General features: G+C 47.6%; 1 protein-coding gene across 2 annotated transcripts in view; it reads right to left on the bottom strand.

Moving 5' to 3' along the window:
* Positions 1-1,369: 1,369 nt before the first annotated feature.
* Positions 1,370-19,097, bottom strand: part of ube2f (ubiquitin-conjugating enzyme E2F (putative)) — a 45,901-nt gene continuing 28,173 nt past the window's right edge. The window contains exons 8-10 of one of the 2 annotated variants that reach the window (XM_084443275.1): positions 17,816-17,848; positions 11,846-11,908; positions 1,370-2,730 (exon numbers count right to left, since the gene is read on the bottom strand). In XM_084443275.1, coding sequence (XP_084299401.1) covers positions 2,680-2,730; positions 11,846-11,908; positions 17,816-17,848 — 147 coding nt within the window. In that variant the 3' untranslated portion in view covers positions 1,370-2,679. The remainder of the gene's footprint in view (positions 2,731-11,845; positions 11,909-17,815; positions 17,849-19,097) is intronic. The other variant, XM_084443276.1, reaches the window with a different exon arrangement.

The raw sequence follows: 19,097 nt of genomic DNA, 5'->3' as shown, positions 1-19,097 counted from the left end.
CAGGGTGTTGTGGTTCTGTGGTCTGGTACAGGGTTAAGGGACAGGGTTAGGGTACAGGGTGTTGTGGTTCTGTGGTCTGGTACAGGGTTAAGGGACAGGGTTAGGGTACAGGGTGTTGTGGTTCTGTGGTCTGGTACAGGGTTAAGGTGCTGGGTGTTGTGTCTCTTTGGTCTGGTACAGGGTTAGGGGACAGGGTTAAGGTGCTGGGTTTTGTGGTTCTGTAGTCTGGTACAGGGTTAAGGTGCTGCGTTTTGTGGTTCTGTAGTCTGGTACAGGGTTAGGGGACAGGGTTAAGGTGCTGGGTTTTGTGGTTCTGTAGTGTGGTACAGGGTTAGGGGACAGGGTTAAGGTACTCGGTGTTGTTGTGTGAGGCTCCACCACTGTCATACTGATGAAACTGTAAGGGTTCGGTGTGGGACCCAGGCGCAACAGGAATGGAGGAGGCAAGGAACGGTTAAGCCCGGAGGGGCGATTTAATAAGGTAACACAAAGGGGGAGCCACAAAAGGGATGCCACAAAAATATAATGGGAGCGAAAAAATAGGCGCCACCAAACTGCCACTAAATAATAAAAATGTTCTTGGCTCAAGGGAGCGGGAAGGATCCGGAGGTGGAGCAGGGTGAGGGCTCTGCTAGCTGGTACAACTCAGCAGAGGGGGTCCGGGATACTGGAGAGACGAGGAGGAGAGGCAGGGTGAGTGATAGTAATCACGAGCAGGGAACGAGCAAAGCACTATAAAACACTGGTAAGTAAAATAGTAGGCTAGGCTATACTTTACCACGTAAGGTTATGGTAAGATCTGGCGATGAGTGGAGTGTAGACCAGGTTCTTGTAGGGGTTGAAGGTGATTGCAGAACGAGGGACAGGTGTGGTGATGATGAATGGGAAACCGGTGAGTAGAGCCGCGCCCGCGTCATCGTCGGAGACGAGCGCGCCGTTCTTGTCGTTGCGCACGGGCCGATGTGCTGGGCATGTCGGGATCCGACTCTTCGTCACCGGAGTGGGAGGAGACTGCCGAGTCCGCGGAGCTGGCCGGAGACGGGGAACGCCCGGTAGTGAGGGGAAACTCCGGAGAGCCAGAGCGTCGCATGCCTGGGCCGATGCGACGTGCGGTAGAGCGCGTAGGACGCCCCGAGCGCGCAGCGGGCCCAGAGGGGAGAGAGGGAAGCGGTTGGGGAGGCGAGGGCATGCGAGCCGTAACAGAAACACGCCGCTAGTCTGTTCATGTAGTGTCATCATCATCACCACCCTCCTCCTCCTCCTCCTCACAAGTCAGTCAACAGACATGAGTAGAAGGTATGAAGTAACACGGACACACCGGGTTTGTCTGTCTTATTATATCCTCTTTATTATATCTTAAAAAATGGATATACAATCTATATCCACACACCCCTCCCCTCCACAGCCCCTGAGATCCTGGGGGGCTGCACACCATGACCACCAGAGCATGCTCAGACACAACAGGTCACATCAACAGTCTGTCTACACACACACACACATACACACACATGCACTCCCGCACGCACACACCCACCCTAACCCTCACACACACACACGCTTGCACAGTTCTGACATCCCTACTGTAAAATGCACCCCAGCTGGTTGCAGACACTTAGCCTCATGCAGGCTTGTGAAGAGATACATAGATTGATGCAGTGATGACTGATTCTTGCGTTCAAATATGTGCACACACACACACACATACACAAAACGTGCGCACGCATTCTCGCTCACACACAGACACACACACACGAGGCATGCCTGCCTAGGCCAAGACAAGCAAATGAACCCAACTCACACACTCAACGACATGTATACCTTCACACACAAACTGAGGACGGACAGACGGACAGAAAAGACAGGCAGGCAGGCAGGCAGACAGACAGACAGACAGACAGACAAGACAGACAGACAGACAGACAGACAGACAGACAGACAGACACACACACACACACACAGGAAAGAGAGAGAGCGAGATCGCAGGCCTTTGGAAACACACTTGCATCTGAACACGGCTCTACTGGGGAGCCCATGTTGTGGCCGCTGCCTCCATGGGGGCAGAGTGCGTGTGAGTGTGTGTGCATGTGTGTGTGAGAGTGTGTGTGTGTGTGTGTGCTGGCTTCATGGGGGCAGAGTGATGAGTAGATCTGGAGACCACTGGACATGTGTGCAGGCTTTCAACAAGGAGCAAACCACAGACATGCCTGCCCCTCTGTGTGTGTGTGTCTGGTGGGGGGGGTATTTATGAGTGCTTGCGTGCATTCTTCCTTTGCAACACAAACAACGCAGGCACTATAACTGAGGAAACACTAACAGATCATCTTTCTCATGATTCGTCGCTTTTTTTTTTCTTCTTTTTTTTTTTTCAACAACATCTAACAGGATTGGTTTAAACCCCGGGACCCCTCTTCCATCTTGAATCATTCTAATTGGCTCAGACGCCCAGAGAGGTCCGTCATTGGCTGGTCCAGCTGTAAGTCTAGTCAGCTCAGAACAGTTAAAGCATTTCTCTTTTGTTTTAACACAAGTCCATCCCTCAAAAACATTCAGACACTGTTTTCTTGTATTTTCTCCAGCGATATGGTATTGCAGTCGGGGTGGGTCAGCGCTGCGCATGATTGGTTGGTTGGAGGAGAGGTGAGGGGTCGGTGGGCGGGGCTGGCAGGGCTGACGCTGTCATCATCTGGCGTAGTGCTTGATGTATTCCTGAACCTTATTACGGAAATCCTCCTGGAGGAGAGAGAGAGAGAGAGAGAGAGAGAGAGAGAGAGAGAGAGAGAGAGAGAGAGAGAGAGAGAATCAGAGATCTTCACAAGAAATTTCCTGTTTTAGTTTCAATAACGGCAATAACTCATCATAAGTAGAACGCCACACAGAGCAGGATATAGCTACAGACGACGGATATTACCATGTGCTTTGAGTGTTTTAATTAACACACACACACACACGCACAAGCAGGTAGGTCCTGTCCATGTGTGGGTGCCCCGCCTGCTTGTCACAGCCAGCTGCTTAGACCAGAGCAGCTGAGGTCACACACGGCTCCCAGACCAGGCCAGCCTCATTTATAAAACCTTGCTCAGGATTCACGTACTAATGCCGGGCTCAGACTACAGGACTTTTGGGCCGATTTATCCCTGATTCACCTCTCCCGACAATCGGAGGAGAAATCTGGTCTGGAACGTTGGTCGGGGCCGATGATCTTGTAATGTGAGGGGTTTACAGATCCAATATTATACCTCCCGATCGGCTCGCAGACCCATCAGGGCGGCCCCGATAATATCAAACAAGTTTGATATTTAAGATTATTACGTCCCGACCTTACAAGTGAGACGGCGAGACCAGTGGTTCGTTGCTCGTTGTTGTTTGCTGGGGAGGAGCCATCAAGGACAAGGAGGCGGGCCGGCTCACTAAGGTGATCAAAAAAGCCGGCTCGATCCTCGGTCTGCAGTTGGACTCACTGGTGGAGGTGGCTGAGAGGAGGACCCTGAAGAAGGTTCTATCAATCATGGACAACCCACAGCACCCACTACACCAGTCACTGATGGCACACAGGAGCACTCTCACTTTCAGTAACAGACTCAACTGTTGCAGACTCAACAGACAATGCACTGCAGAACAGAACGCTCGAGGAAGTCCTTCCTCCCAAAAGCCATTAGCCTACGCTGTCCACATTATTATTTATGAGAATCAATTTCAAAGCGTTTTTCTTGGGTTTCACCTTTCTTCATTAGGATCGCAGTTTCTCATTTGTCCATAAATGTGCGTAGGCTACGCATGGGTCAGAGTGTGCTTGGAGGTGAGCACATTCTCCGCCATTCTCCCATCAAGTTTGTTCTTTATAAATCCCGAAGTTTGCTTAGAAGTGGCGTACGCATTCTTTTGTGTGTACGAGAGCTGTATAAATGAGGCCCCAGAGCAGGCTGACAGCATAGACCAGGAACCAGGCTCACAGCATAGACCAGGAACCAGGCTGACAGCATAGACCAGGAACCAGGCTGACAGCATAGACCAGGAACCAGACTGACAGCATAGACCAGGAACCAGACTGACAGCATAGACCAGGAACCAGGCTGACAGCATAGACCAGGAACCAGGCTGACAGCATAGACCAGGAACCAGGCTGACAGCATAGACCAGGAACCAGGCTGACAGAATAGACCAGGAACCAGGCTGACAGCATAGACCAGGAACCAGGAACCAGGCTGACAGCATAGACCAGGAACCAGGCTGACAGCATAGACCAGGAACCAGGAACCAGGCTGACAGCATAGACCAGGAACCAGACTGAAAGCATAGACCAGGGACCAGGATGACAGCATAGACCAGGAACCAGACTGAAAGCATAGACCAGGGACCAGGATGACAGCATAGACCAGGGACCAGGATGACAGCATAGACCAGGGACCAGGGACGAGGCTAGCTGGGAGAGATAGAGGGTGGGAGGGACATTTCCTCTGCACTCCTCTCCAGTCCCCCTGTACCCCTCCTCTCTCCCCCCATCTCTCTCTCCAGGGACTACAGATGAAAACTAGCCTTCTTGACTAATCCTGGTATATCCTTTAATGCACACTGTCCGTGCCAAATAAACAAATACACTAAACTTAACTATCTCTCTCCTTTTCTCTCTCTCCATCCCTCTGCTCTCCCCTCCAGTCCCATCTATCCTCCCCACCAGAGAGCTGGAAGCACCAGAACCTGAGATCTCTGAGGCTCTGAACTTTCACACACATCTCCGAGGATTGACCATGATCTACGCTAGCCTATCATGTTGCATGAGCACATTCCCACAGCTGGGACGAGCTCGGGAGAGCCTGCCAGCAGCATCAACAAATACATTAACATCTGGAGAATACAGATACAGTACTATACACATGGGACATGAAATCTCCATGTCTGGCAAGGAGAAACAGAATACAACAGGCTACAGTTCAGACTGGCTCGTAAAATATCCAGGTGGAGGTAGAGCTTTTGCAATGTGTGCGCTAGGCATGATGGGAAATAGACATGGGGGAACATCGTTGGTATTCCGTGAAGATTGGTGAATAAACACTTCCACGGTTTTATAAGCTGTGTTTAGTTTCCCCTCGGATAACAGCCAGTAAGCCTGCGTCTGGCTGATCACTCGTCCAGCTCTCTGAGCCCTCAGGGAAAAGCTAGTTAGCAGAGCTGAGGTCCCTCTGACGCTGAGCCCACTCCCTTCCCGCCCACCCGAGCTGCTATGTGAATCCCAGAGAGGGAGGGGCTGAGGAGATGGAAGCTCTCACACAAGCGCTGCTGGAAATGAGAGCACTGTAGCACAACCACCCCAGAACTACCACTCTTGAACTAATACCCCCCAAGAACTACCACCCCAGAACTACCTCCTCAGAGCTACCACCCAAGAACTACCACCCCAGGACTACCACCCAAGAACTACTTCTCCCCAAGAACTACTACCCCAGAACTACCAACCCAGAACTACCACCCCAGAACTACCACCCCAGAACTACCACCCCAGGACTACCACCCAAGAACTACTACTCCCCAAGAACTACCACCCCAGAACTACTACCCCAGAACTACCACACCAGAAACACAGCAGTCCTTGTTCAGACAGACATGGATATCGCCATGTCCCAACAGTACCAACAGTCCTTCTGGGATGTTCAAGCTCTTACACACAGGGGGAAAAGGCCTTTCAGACCAAAGAGGTGGAGGTAGACAAGACTAATAGGTGGAGAACAGGGCTGTGGAATCAATCCCACAAGCAGAGACCTCAGGACACTTCACATCTGCTCCCTCCTCCCCTCTTCCTCCCCTGCTTCCATCCTCCCTCCCTCAGGCCTTCCTGTTACCCCCACCTCTTCAACCTCCCCCTGCGCTCTCCCCCAATACGGCCCCCCACCACCAAATCCTCCCTTAACCCCAACACAACCCTAATCCCCCCACCCCCCACACACACACATTATATTATATTACATTACCGGTTCTTGATTCTGACTGGCTGGAAGCCGTTGTAAAATACTCCACACACTTATAGCAAGTCATTTTTAGCATTATTGCGCTGCTAATCCTGTTAACATTTCAAAACATTTCAAACATTCGATCGAATGCATTCATTATTACCTACAGTAGCTTTCCATCCTTGTGTAGCAGCATGTGGCAGCATTATTAGCTTCTAGGGAGCAATACTATATTGCAAATGTTTTGTGTTGTCATTCTAGGATGCCCCTTGCTACAATGTTTACAAACACTTTCTGAACGTTGAACTAAGTGCACTCTGGTGCTGCGCTTGACGGTGGATCTGCTTACAAACTAAACAAGTTTTAAAATGATTTGGGGGGGGGGGGCATATCTTTAGCTAGCTAGCTAGCTACTATAATGGAAATTATGTATTATTAGATCTTAGCTGAACCCCTTAAGGGATGAGAAGGGATGAGTGTTTTGAGTCTTTAGTGAAGTGTTTAGAGACTGACTCGTGAGTGTACTCTAAATAGGCTATGAGACACAGAGACAGACAGGGCTCAGAATCACTAGTCAGCGTCCTGCAAACTGAGGACAGAGAGACACGCTTCCAGAGTCCCTCGGCTGTCTGTCTGCTTGTCTGTGTGTCTGCCTGTGCACTTGTCTAGCTGTCTGTCAGTCTGCCTATCTGTCTGTCAGTCTGCCTATCTGTCTGTCTATCTGTCTGTTTGTCTGCCTTGGCTTTGAAGCCAGGGGAAGACTGGGAGGCCAGGTGTCAGATAAAGGAGAAGGACTAGAGGCACAGTCCCTAGTGTACCAGAGCAGACTGACCCTCACACCCATACCAGTCCCTAGTGTACCAGAGCAGACTGACCCTCACACCCATACCAGTCCCTAGTGTACCAGAGCAGACTGACCCTCACACCCATACCAGTCCCTAGTGTACCAGAGCAGACTGACCCTCACACCCATACCAGTTCCTAGTGTACCAGAGCACTGACCCTCACACCCATACCAGTTCCTAGTGTACCAGAGCACTGACCCTCACACCCATACCAGTCCCTAGTGTACCAGAGCACTGACCCTCACACCCATACCAGTCCCTAGTGTACCAGAGCAGACTGACCCTCACCCTCATACCAGTCCCTAGTGTACCAGAGCAGACTGACCCTCACACCCATACCAGTCCCTAGTGTACCAGAGCAGACTGACCCTCACACCCATACCAGTTCCTAGTGTACCAGAGCAGACTGACCCTCAGTCTTATACCAGGCCTGGTCCTCTCATGCAGCACAGCACCTCCCAGACACGGGGGCAGCTCTGAGAGAACAGGCAGACAGAAAGACCAACAGACAGACAGGTAGACAGCCCTGCAGACAGACAGGTAGACAACCCTGCAGACAGACAGGTAGACAGCCCTGCAGACATACAGGTAGACAGCCCTGCAGACAGACAGGTAGACAGCCCTGCAGACAGACAGGTAGACAGCCCTGCAGACAGACAGGTAGACAGCCCTGCAGACAGACAGGTAGACAGCCCTGCAGACAGACAGGTAGACAGCCCTGCAGACAGACAGGTAGACAGCCCTGCAGACAGACAGGTAGACAGCCCTGCATGTTAGTCAAACCGTACTGCAGCACGACAGCCAGCAGGCCTCAGGAGAGCAGCTCAGTACTGATCCATAGAGCTGATCCATAAAGCTGATCCATAGAGCTGATCCATAGAGTTGATCCATAAAGCTGATCCATAGAGCTGATCCATAGAGCTGATCCATAGAGCTGATCCATAAAGCTGATCCATAGAGCTGATCCATAGAGCTGATCCATAAAGCTGATCCATAGAGCTGATCCATAGAGCTGATCCATAGAGCTGATCCATAGAGCTGATCTATAGAGCTTCAGTCCAGCTCAATAATGATCAATAGAGCTCATCCATAGAGTTGCATGAGGATGCAGAGCAGCCAGAGCCTCATCTAGAGGGGTTGCTAAGACTCCACTCTGGGGCTACTGATGGAGCAGAGCTGCAGGGCTGACCGAGCCAGAACACAGAGAAGCCACACAGCCATCCATGAGCCCAACTACAGTCTCCTGGACCATACCAGGACCATACTAGGACCATACCAGGACCATACTAGGACCATACTTGAACCATACTAGGACCATACCAGGACCATACTAGGACCATACTAGAACCATACTAGGACCATACTAGAACCATACTAGGACCATACTAGGACCATACTAGGACCATACCAGGACCATACTAGGACCATACCAGGACCATACTAGGACCATACCAGGACCATACTAGGACCATACTAGAACCATACTAGGACCATACCAGGATCATACCAGGACCATACCAGGACCATATTAGGACAATACCAGGATCATACCAGGACAATACCAGGAATACAAGGAAGAGGGCTAAGGAGCAAGTCTGATCACACATGTGACCCCCCCCCCCCCCATCCGTTTCCCTTCTCACACTCCTGCTCAGCAGTAACCATCCCAGGAGGGGCTGTCAGTCTCTTACCCCTCACAGCGCAGTCAGCAGGGGAGGAGGACTAGGACCCTAACCCCCTAACCCTCTCCCTCCAGAGTCGTATTCCCATGTACTGTACATGGCCTGGCCTGGCTTGGCGAGGTCTGACTCAGGGCATCAGCCCAGCGCCGTGTGTCTATAACTGATGCTGCACTGGGCATGTTAGACTATAGGAACTAAAAGAAGAACGAGGTTGTTCTCCTGGCACCACTGTGTCAACTTGTTGACTTCTCTCTTGTAGGCCGTCTCATCATTGTCAGTAATCAGACCTATTACCGTTGTGTAGGCGGCAAACTTAATCATCATGGTGGAGCTGTTCCTTGCTACGCAGTCGTGGGTGTAGAGGGAGTAGAGGAGATGGCTCAGGGCGCAACCCTGGGGGGCTTCTGTGTTGAGGGTCAGGGTAATTATTAGATGGTTCGTAATTTGGCAGGGAGTCGGAATTAGGCATTCAAAAAAGAACATATTTGGGAGGAAGCCCCGTAATACTTCGGAGGAAGAGAGAGAGAAAAGAATGAGAGAGAGAGAGTTTGCGTAAGTGCTACAGAAAGAGATATTTGCAGCTCAGACAGAGAGGAATAGAAAGAGACAGAGAGGGAGAGAGTGTGTGTGTGGGTTTGTGTAAATGCTAACGTGAGAGATTTGCAGAGATTCTGATAGCGCCGGACAGGGCACTGGGCGTGGTGGTACGCCGAGGTGATGCCATGACGTCTGTGGACCCCGTGGCCCATCCCTCAGAGGTTGAATGCGCTGTCCCAGGCGGGGGGGCTCGATTTGCAAGCCTCCGTCGCTGGGGCGGCCTCTGGTGGCCTGGCCATTGAACGGCGGAGATTGTCTGGTAGAGGATTCACTCCGGCGGTGATCAGTACTATTCAGAGTGCTCCACTGCTACGGTTTACTCTGGCAAGTGGGCCGCTTTTGTGCCCTGCTGTGGTGAGAGAGATGTCGCTCCAGAGTCTTGCTTGGTATTTCTCCAACACCTGGTGGATAATGAGGATGGTTTAGCCGCATCCATTATTTCCGCGTCGTGAGGTGTTCGCTAGGACTATGGTCTATGGGCATCCCCTCATCCCCTAGTGAAGCGTTTTTTGGCTGGCATGCTGTCTTCGCCCTGTGCATAAAGCTATAGCCCCGCCATGGGATCTGCTTTTGGTTTGGAACATGCTCTGTGGAGCTCTGTTTGAACCAATGGAGCAGGTTTCCCTCAAGTGGCTTTCCATCAAGAAAAAGTTGCTCCTCACTTTGAAGTCAGGCAAGCGGGTCAGTGATTTGAGAGCGCTGACAGTCCTTCTCATCACGGGTGATGGGAGCAAGGCTGTTTTGCAGACAGACCCATTTTTCGTCCCGAAAGTGGTCTGGAGTGAATTCAACCCGCAGGACTTGGAGCTGAGCGTCTTCTATCCTCCGCGTCGTTAGAGTGAATTCGAGGCTCGCTTGCACTTGTTGTGTCCTGTGCGTGTGCCGACTGGTTCTGTTCAGCGCATGGCTGCGGCCCGGTCCACCCCCCAGCTGCTGGTTTGTCACAGCTCTGGGAAGGTGGGTTCGCCGCTATCCAAACGTCTTTCCCAGTGGATTTGTGACGGCATCCCCAAATCTTATGAGACTGCGGGTCGCCCTCTGCCTGGGGCTGTTCGGGCACACTCTACTACGGGCATGGCCATGTCAGACGCCCTGTTTAATAGAGTGTCAGTGGCGGACAATTGCACGGCGGCGACTTGGTCGTCACCATCCCCTTTTGTCCACAACTATCTTTTGTCTGTGTCATCTGTCGATGGCATCGTCTGTGCTAGGCACAGCTGCCAGCAGGGGTCAGCATCGAATATGAAGGGTCTTTTGGCCTGGGGCAGGACGGTCGGGTGAGTCCCTGTCCCTTTTTGGGTCTGGGTGATGGTCCGACGGCTTATGTTTCGGTGCGTAACCGCTCCTGGTCTGGTTCTCCCTTCACGTGCCTTTCCTTGCCCTCAGATAAGCTGAGTGCAGTGGGTGAGGGCGAGTGCTTGGGTTGTGCCAATCTCCGGTATGGTCATTGCCTTGGAGCGCTGGCTTGTGACCTGGCTGGCTGGTTTTTGTTAACAGGCTCAGCAAGAGTGTATGGTGCGGTCATGTAGCTCCGCTTATGCCAATAAGGAGCTTGCCCTGTGGGGCGGAGCTCCACTAAATAGAACGACAGTTACGTATTGTAACCCTAGTTCTACAGTATGAGTGAAGTGAAGCACGACAGGGCACAGTCTTTGCTGAACCCCAGTCTGCTCTCTGAAAGTTTCAGTTAGGAGCAGATGTGTGGCCTTCGGCGCACTTTATAGTGGTGCACCTGAACCAATTGGTCACAGGTGTGTGTATGTTTTTTTTTGTTCAGTCAATGTACAGTAGCTAGCTACGATTGGTGAAGCCAATAAGGAGCTTGCCCTGTGGGGCTTGGCTCCACTCATAGAACTAGGGTTATAACACGTAACTGTCGTTTCAGTTATGCACTGATTTAAACCTTGACCTGGAGCTCAGTGACATCTGAGAGCCATTGCTGGAAGGCAGAGAGGGATACCTAGCTTCCTAACGCTGGTATGAGTCACCCAGCTGAGGGAGGCTCATCTCTCTCTGTCCTCCGTCCACTGACTGATATCATTCAGACAGCATGGCAGACACAATTACAAACAGCACTGCTGCCACGGCAACCTCCAGCTGAGCTCTGAACCCTGGTGCGATATGGGTAGTGACGCAAGCCAAGGGTGAGTCACATGGAAATGCCAGTGGGAGAGGTCAATGCCACATGAGGTCAGCAAGACACAAAAACTAAAACAACAACAACAACAACAACATCAGCCTATGAGGTTCATATAGATAAGTGGGTCTACTCATTCGAAAGCATGCATTACTCTCCATATACATGTCCCAGCAGGAACTTGTGTGTTGTATGGCCTAGAATTTCACTAACATGCAAATCCTTTGGGATTTGGAGACTGCAAGAGCTGAGATTGATCTGACTAAACCAGTCCCAGAGAGACCAGCCAATCCCAGAGAGACCAGCCAGAGACCAGTGAGTCACAGAGAGACCAGTCGGAGACCAGCCAGTCCCTGGGAGACCAGCAAGAGAGGCCAGCCAGTCCCTGAGAGACCAGCCAGAGAGACCAGTCCGGGATAGAGAACAGGAGGGTGGAGAAGAGAAGAGAGGAGGGAATGGGGGGTTCAGTAGGGAGGGTGTATGACAGAGCTGATTTAGATCTCCTCTACCCCAGATGGAGAGGGTTCTGGGGAGGTCCGTGGGGGGGACAGGTGTGTGCAGTTGTTCAGATGTACAAGTGTGGAGGTGTTCCGTCTGGTCTCTTTGTGACCTCTGACCTCTAGAGGACGGTAGGCACTGTACCTTATCTCTCAAGTGATGCTCAGCAGCATCTATATTCAAAGGGTCATCAAAGTTCAGTAGATCCTGTAGGATGGAGGGAAGGGAAGGAGAGAGAAAGAAAAGAGAGAGAGAGAGAGAGAGAGACAGAGAGACAGAGAGAGAAAGAGACATACATCAGCTGAACCCTATTACCCAGTCTTGGTAAAAAAAAAAGAAGAACAAACACCATTGCAAACAATTACAGTAGCATGTGTTGTTTCAGTAGCCATGGCCAGTGTGTTTCAGTAGCCGTGCCGTGTGCAGCACCTCCCTGGATTTACCTTCCCTAAAAAACAAAGTGGCATAATAATCCTGTTGCCATAGAGACAAGACGTGTGCGTGGAGTGCAGAGTGGAGTGTTGTTGTGATGAGACCGGCTTCCTAATAGAGGATAATCTGAGCCTGGCTTCCTGATGTGTTGATAGAGGGATGAGATGGAGGATAGGATTACATGACTGCAGCTTTAGGCCTGGATTACACGACTGTGTTTTTGCCAAAAAAGACGCAATTACACTACCAAAACGTCCCTCAAACCCAGCAAGGTCAATAGTTTTGCTTTTTTCATTATTTTTTATTTTTTTTATAACGTTTTAACTTGTTTTCAATTTCAGTTTAGTTTTAAATAGTTAAAACTAGTTTATTTGACAGGTTTGCTAGTTTAGTTAAGTTTTTGAAAATGCTTAGTTTTAGTTTAGTTTTCATTAGTTTCAGGTTGTTTTATCCTGATCTCACAAGCTCATGTTGTTTCACTCTGTGTGACACAAGCCATCTGGCGCACATCAGGAGGATGGATTTTATATCCACCCTAAATACTAGGCTTATGTATGAAATGAAAAAAACTAAAACTAAAGACATTTTCTCTATAATTTGAGTTAGTTTTTTAAACACACACTACAGTTTTAGTCAGTCATTGTTTTTTTTGGAAAGCCTAGTTTTTATTTTCATTTCAATTAACTAAAATGTCTTTTCACACCTAGTTTTCGTTTTTTAGTTAGTTTTCGTTAACTATAATAACCTTGACCTGGAAACCTTGGGATACGTTTTGAAGCACGAAATCTGGAGCTGCGTTCTAGTGTAATGGGCAGATCCGGAGGCTTTTGTAAAAAAAAACTATAGGAATAGGCCTACACTGCAACACTGTGTTCACTTCACATTATAACAATCAAACAGGTGATTTATGAGTTTGAGGTATATAGTAGGCCTATCTTAGTGGATACTAGAGTTAATATCAAATTGAAAATAAGAATAACATGAGTTACGCAAAAAAACACCAAGTGGATAATGTAGGATGAATTTGAACTGTATTCAATGTTTGCAGGTTCCCCCCAAAAGTAGACACTTCAAATCATAGGCCAAACAAGAGTACACTTCAAATAATAATATTATCTCGTTCAAAGAACAGTGCCAACTGGCAAATAGTTAAAACGTCTTTATTGAGCTATGCGCATGGGTTGTAGGCTCCCCAGCTCAGTTTGTGTTCTCAACCAAATAGCTCCATCACACCTGTCTGAACGTCCGAACACTCCTGCCCTTTTCTTTATGAATAATATTCTCTAGTCAATAATCTAATTCAGTCCAAATGGGTTGCAGCTTTAGTCCTCAAATTATAAGTCATTTGCTCCATGGAGAATATTTCCTCCCCTTTACATGCATACTAATAATTTGATTATAACCTGATTAAGGCAATACCCTTATTATTCCAACTGTCATGTAAACACCTTAGTCTGGTTATCTTAATCGAATTACGATCATAATCAGATTTAGTAAAACCCGATTAACACACCTAGTTTTCTGCTCAATAATTCAATTTATTTGGTAATGTATACTCTTAATCTGATTGTATTCTAGTTTTGTGACCATGTGACCAGTTCAATGGGCTTGTGTAGGCCTATGCCTATCTAGAATAAGATCCCACGGGATCTCTGGGTTATTAAGATGTTTATTTTTATTGCACAGCAGCAAGCACCAATAAGTTATCAGTATGTGTCATCAACGACTGCTTGAAGGACAATGGAGGGCCAGCCTTCCCTGTTGACAAAATCCCTGTATCCATCAGTTGGTGTAAGGACTGGGATATGAGTGCCGTCGATGCATCCAATAATTTGTGGGATGTGGTAGGCGTTCTCAAAACGCTGGGAAATTGCGCATGCTTTGATGAGATCATGTATTACAGATGAGACCATACCTTTACAGAAGAGGTATACAAACTTTTTCACCGTTGATTTGTGGATGCCGAACTGATTCGCAATGACCCTGTACTCTGCTCAGCTACCCAACTTATAAAGCACAATTGCCACCCGCATCTCCAATGGCACAGGTGGGCGCACGGTTGCTTCTTTGGGGCTCATAACTCTCTCCATCAAGCCGCAAAGTTTGACAAATGACCTGTGTGACATCCTTAAGTTTTCTCCATTCGGCATCAGTAAATTATCGCAGCACAAACCTCTCCCACCAGTCCTTACTTCGGATCCAGCATCCGTGGACCGTGGCTGGCAGGAACGGTACCTCCTGTAGGCCCATTGGAAAGGTTGCGGACTGAATGAGAACAACGCGACGTCTTCTGTTTTCAGCCAACACCGAAAGTAAAAGGGCTTGTGTTAAGGTGATCTGAATACTAATAAAGGCGGACAACAAAAAATACCAACAAAAAAGTTGAAATCATCCCGCATTTCTCTTGGTTAACTTAACAACGTTAAGGTATAGGCTGACTACTGGAGCTTAGAGGTTGACGGAGGATGACCGTTGAGCTGACCGTTGACTGCACGCACATCTATTGGACAGCGTAGCTTTGCACAATGCTGAGAAATTGGCTAGAAAACGCAGAAAGGTGGTGTAGGCCTAAGCGTCCCCTAGGGACCCGTAACTTAAAATCTGCTAGAGTTTCAAGAATCCAATCCCAGAAAGCTTGCAATTTCTTACATGACCAAAAGATATGCGAGTGATTGGCACTTATCTGTCCGCACTGTCTCCAACATAGCTGCTGTTTACCCAATTGTCTCTGTTTAATGTGTGGAGTAATAAAAAAGCAGATCAAATTTTTCCACCCAAATTCCCTCCATCTCCTAGAGCTAGTGGAAGTATGTTGTGCTCTACACATAGAATGCCGTTCACTCTCTGACAAAGTAACATTCAGTCCTTGTTCCCATTTCAATTTTACATATAGTGTGTTCACCCCATTTCTTTTTTGTAAACCTCTATACAATTTAGATATAACCTTTGAGGGGGCTTGTTGGTATGCACTGATCAACAGGTCAACCACCTCATTCCCCTCTCCCGAAATTCATATCTTAATCTCTGTGTCATAGAAATGTCTCAGCTGTAAATATCTGAACAGATCTCTATTTTCCAAATTAAACTCTCCCTTAAGATTTTGAAAAGATTTAAAGTTGTATCTCTCTATGAGTGTACACATGGCTGGTATTCCCCTATCACTCACACCTCACAAACGTGTCATCTAATCCACTTGGTCTAAACTTGGTCGTTTGGGAGTTTACTATCCTCTGACAAACTATACTTTTTTACAACCTCTCTCCAAATATTCAGAGACTCTTCCACAATATAGTTTTCCAACTTTTGATCTGTGTACTCTTTCCCACCTAGCCTGGCCTGGGGTTGAGACAGACCCAGATTTAACTCAATGTATTTCCATCTAGCCTGACACCCGGGGGAACACCAATAGACAATGTACCTCAGTTGGGCGGCGAAATAATATTCTTTAAGATTAGGTAATGCTAGGCCACCATGATATTTATCAATTTGGAGTGTCTTAAATTTAACCCTTGGTCTACCACCCACCCAGATAAACCGAGAGATCAGTTTGTCCCAAGTTTTAAACTGAGATTCTGGTACTCTAACTGGGAGTGATAGGAAGAGATATAACAGCCTCAGCAGCATGTTCATCTTCACCACCTCAATTCTAGAACTAAAGTCCATTACTAGATTTGACCACTTTGTCATATCTTTCTATATCTTATCATTGATTATATTGTAGTTTGTGTCGTACAGGTCCTCCCTTTCTCGAGTGATCAGTACCCCTAAGTATTTTATTGATTTTGCTTCCCATTTCAATTAGCATTTTTGCCTGATTGCCCTGCTAGGTTTGTAGTTAAAGCAAAGTACCTGTGTTTTTGACATGTTCAGTTTATATCCTGACATCAAACCGTAATCTTTCATAATTGCCAAAAGTTTGGGGAATGTGGAGTCTGGAATTTGTAGGTAAGTGATGATATCATCCGCGAAAAGACCGATCACACGTTCCTCCTTCGATATAGTGATTCCAAGTAATTCCCTATTCTGTCTGATAGCTTGAGCGAGGCGCTCTATAAATAATGCGGTGGGACTAAGGCAACAGCCCTGGCGAGTGCCTCTAAACAACCGAAAACTGCCTGTGAGATCGCCATTGATCCTTATTCTGGCGGTGGGATCGCTATATAATGATTGTATGCAACTAATAAACTGATTATTAAAACCTAACCTCTCCAGGACCTTATATAAAAAAGGCCAGCTGACTGTCGAATGCCTTTTCAACTTCGAAACTGACCAGAGCAGCACTTAGATGTTGTTTATGTATCTGTTCCAAAATGTGTAGCGTACGTCTGATGTTGTCTTGTGTTTTTCGGCCTTTTATAAATCCTGTCTGGTCCTCATGAATCAGGTCTGGCAGAAAGTCTCTTCAGCTCCTGCCGTGCCTCCTGGGCGCTGCTGTAGGACCGCACTCCTGTGTCCCAGTGGATCTGCATGCTCGTGAACGGTGTTCGGAAGCGAATCCATTTCTGCTTCAGCGCTTTCTTTATCCAGTTGTATTCTCTGCGTTTCTTAACGACCTCTGTCACGTAGTCATGGTCGAAATAAATCAACCTGTTGCTCAGCTGAATTGTCCCCTTTTTCCAAGCTTCTCTTAGAACCATTTCCTTGGTTGTATACTCCAGGAAGTTGTTAATGATGGGTCTCGGAGGGGCGTCGGCTCCGGGCATCTGTGCCAGGGACCGGTGAGCGCGTTGTATTTTCAGATCCTTATCTTGTGGTATTGGCAGCTTGCTCTTGAGGAGCTTATCGATGAATTGTGGAACCGAGTTGCCCTCCTCTCCCTCTGTCACACCAAAGATGCGCACGTTGTTTGTTCTTGATCGGGATTCCAAGTCAGTTAGTTTTGACTGCATGGATCTTTGTTGTTCCACGCAGAAGACGAGTGCATCGGTGGCCTCCGCTGCCCAACCTTCCACCTGCTCCACGCAGGCCTCGGCTTCCCCAACTCGGTCGTTCGGACTCTGGATTTCCGTCACCAGGCTGTCAAGCTTGCTGTTAATCTCCTGACCCAATTGAATTAATTCGCATCTCAGGGAATCGTTATCTCCCTTGAGGTCCGATTTTAGCTCCCGTAATGCCGAGATTATGCATTCAGAGTCCGCGCTAGGTCCGAGGCTAGCCTCACTCGTGGTAGCATCAGTTTCGTCGTTGCTAGCTGTCCCTACTTCAGCAACTTTATCCGGGGTTTTCGGCATTTTTGCTGCTTTCCTTTGACCTTTCCTGTGTCCTTTCCCAGTCATCTATCCCTAATACCGATTCAAATTAAACTTTCGAATTATTTGGTGGGTATATTGCGATAATTCTGGGAGCGCGTGTTCACAGTTCACAGTTCACAAACCGGAAGTCCTCTGGACAGCTTCATTTTAAACTCACAACATTCTAGACTATGCTATTGGCCAAAAAAAATATATCCTTGATTGCCATAGCTCAAATTTGTAAATCACTTGTTTGATATGCTCTGGCTTCATGATTTGGCATCAAGCCCAGCCATAATCATCAACACCCAGCAACAGAAAACACTTTAAATTCTGTAATGCCTGGGTTTGTGGCTTAGTAAAGCTATAAGCTACGTGCCAGGCTTGTATAATGTGGTATATTAGGCATGTCTAGTGTGAATGTGAGATGTTTGTGTTCAAGGACACTTACGGTAAACAAGGAGTTCAGTCCCCACACCACGTCCTGAAAGACACAAGAAGAGGCACAACATTAGTCAACAGACACACAACAGAATACACATGTATTACAGAATTTACATGTGTTTATTTATTCATATCCATATATAGCATGTACATAACTCATCCAGACCATTATCAATCCCATCCCAGCTTTATTTCATACTCATAGAAAGGGTACTTATTGTGTTTTGTGTTAATTTGTAAAATTCTAATTTTTGTAAATTGTACATTTGTAATTTGTAATTGAGTATTACAGTTTATCTGTAGCATAGTCCTGGAGCCGGCAGCAACATTTCACTGTGACTGTACACCATACTGTACATTACATGTCACAAATAAAAAGGAATCTTGATCTATACAAAAACTCACTAGGAATACGTCAATCATAGCACATACAAAACATGTACAGTACAAGGCTAGACACATTTATTTTACAAGGCAAGCCATTAATAACAAATGTCTTATTTGCTATAGCCTACCCTACACCTTTTAAAAAGAGAATGAGATGCAGAGTTAACTAAAATGTTCAAATGATTATCTTTACATTCAAACATCCAAGCATATCAAAAAACTTCACACACACACACACAGTGTTACTTTGCTCCTGACGGCTGTCCACCAGGGTAGGAATTTCATCATTTTAGGGGCAAGGCCATTTGGCCTTCAGTGTCTCTCATTTTTTTAGGGCACAAAGGCCACATGCCAGGACACAAAGGCACAAATAAGATGATTTGGAGACTATAAATAACTTGACTTTAAATAGGTAGTTCAGTGATCCCTTTAACTGAATAGTCTACTGAATTTTTACCACCCAAATCAAAGCCTCTAGCAGCCTACAACTGATACTACCAGTATAATGTTTTCTTGATATTCCGAAATTAATTCAATGTATTTCAATTGAATTCATTTCAGAATATCAAGAAAACAACAGGAAACCACTGATGTATTTAAAGCAACCTCAAGATTGTGACAGTAGCAAGGGCACAAAAGCCATAGTGGCCGCAGGGTGTACAATTATTTTTGGGGCAACATGGCTAGGGTGAGGGGCATTGACGGTCATGGCCGCCATGTCCATCACTAAATTCCCTCCCTGCTGTTCACGCCTGTAACATAATAGAAACTCCCACAGAAGATTCAAACTGAAGCTTCTCTCCAGTTCATCAGCGAAACTCTCTGACCAAAGTTACTGGAGCAGCAGCTATCCCCCCCAGTCCCTTCCTCCTGCAGGAGGGGGTTTGGCCAGGGTTGCCTAG

This window comes from Borostomias antarcticus (assembly GCF_949987555.1).
Source record: "Borostomias antarcticus genome assembly, chromosome: 9".
Classification (NCBI taxonomy): domain Eukaryota; kingdom Metazoa; phylum Chordata; class Actinopteri; order Stomiiformes; family Stomiidae; genus Borostomias; species Borostomias antarcticus.
Note: the sequence above shows the minus strand (reverse complement) of the source record. Positions and strands in the feature narration are given on the sequence as shown.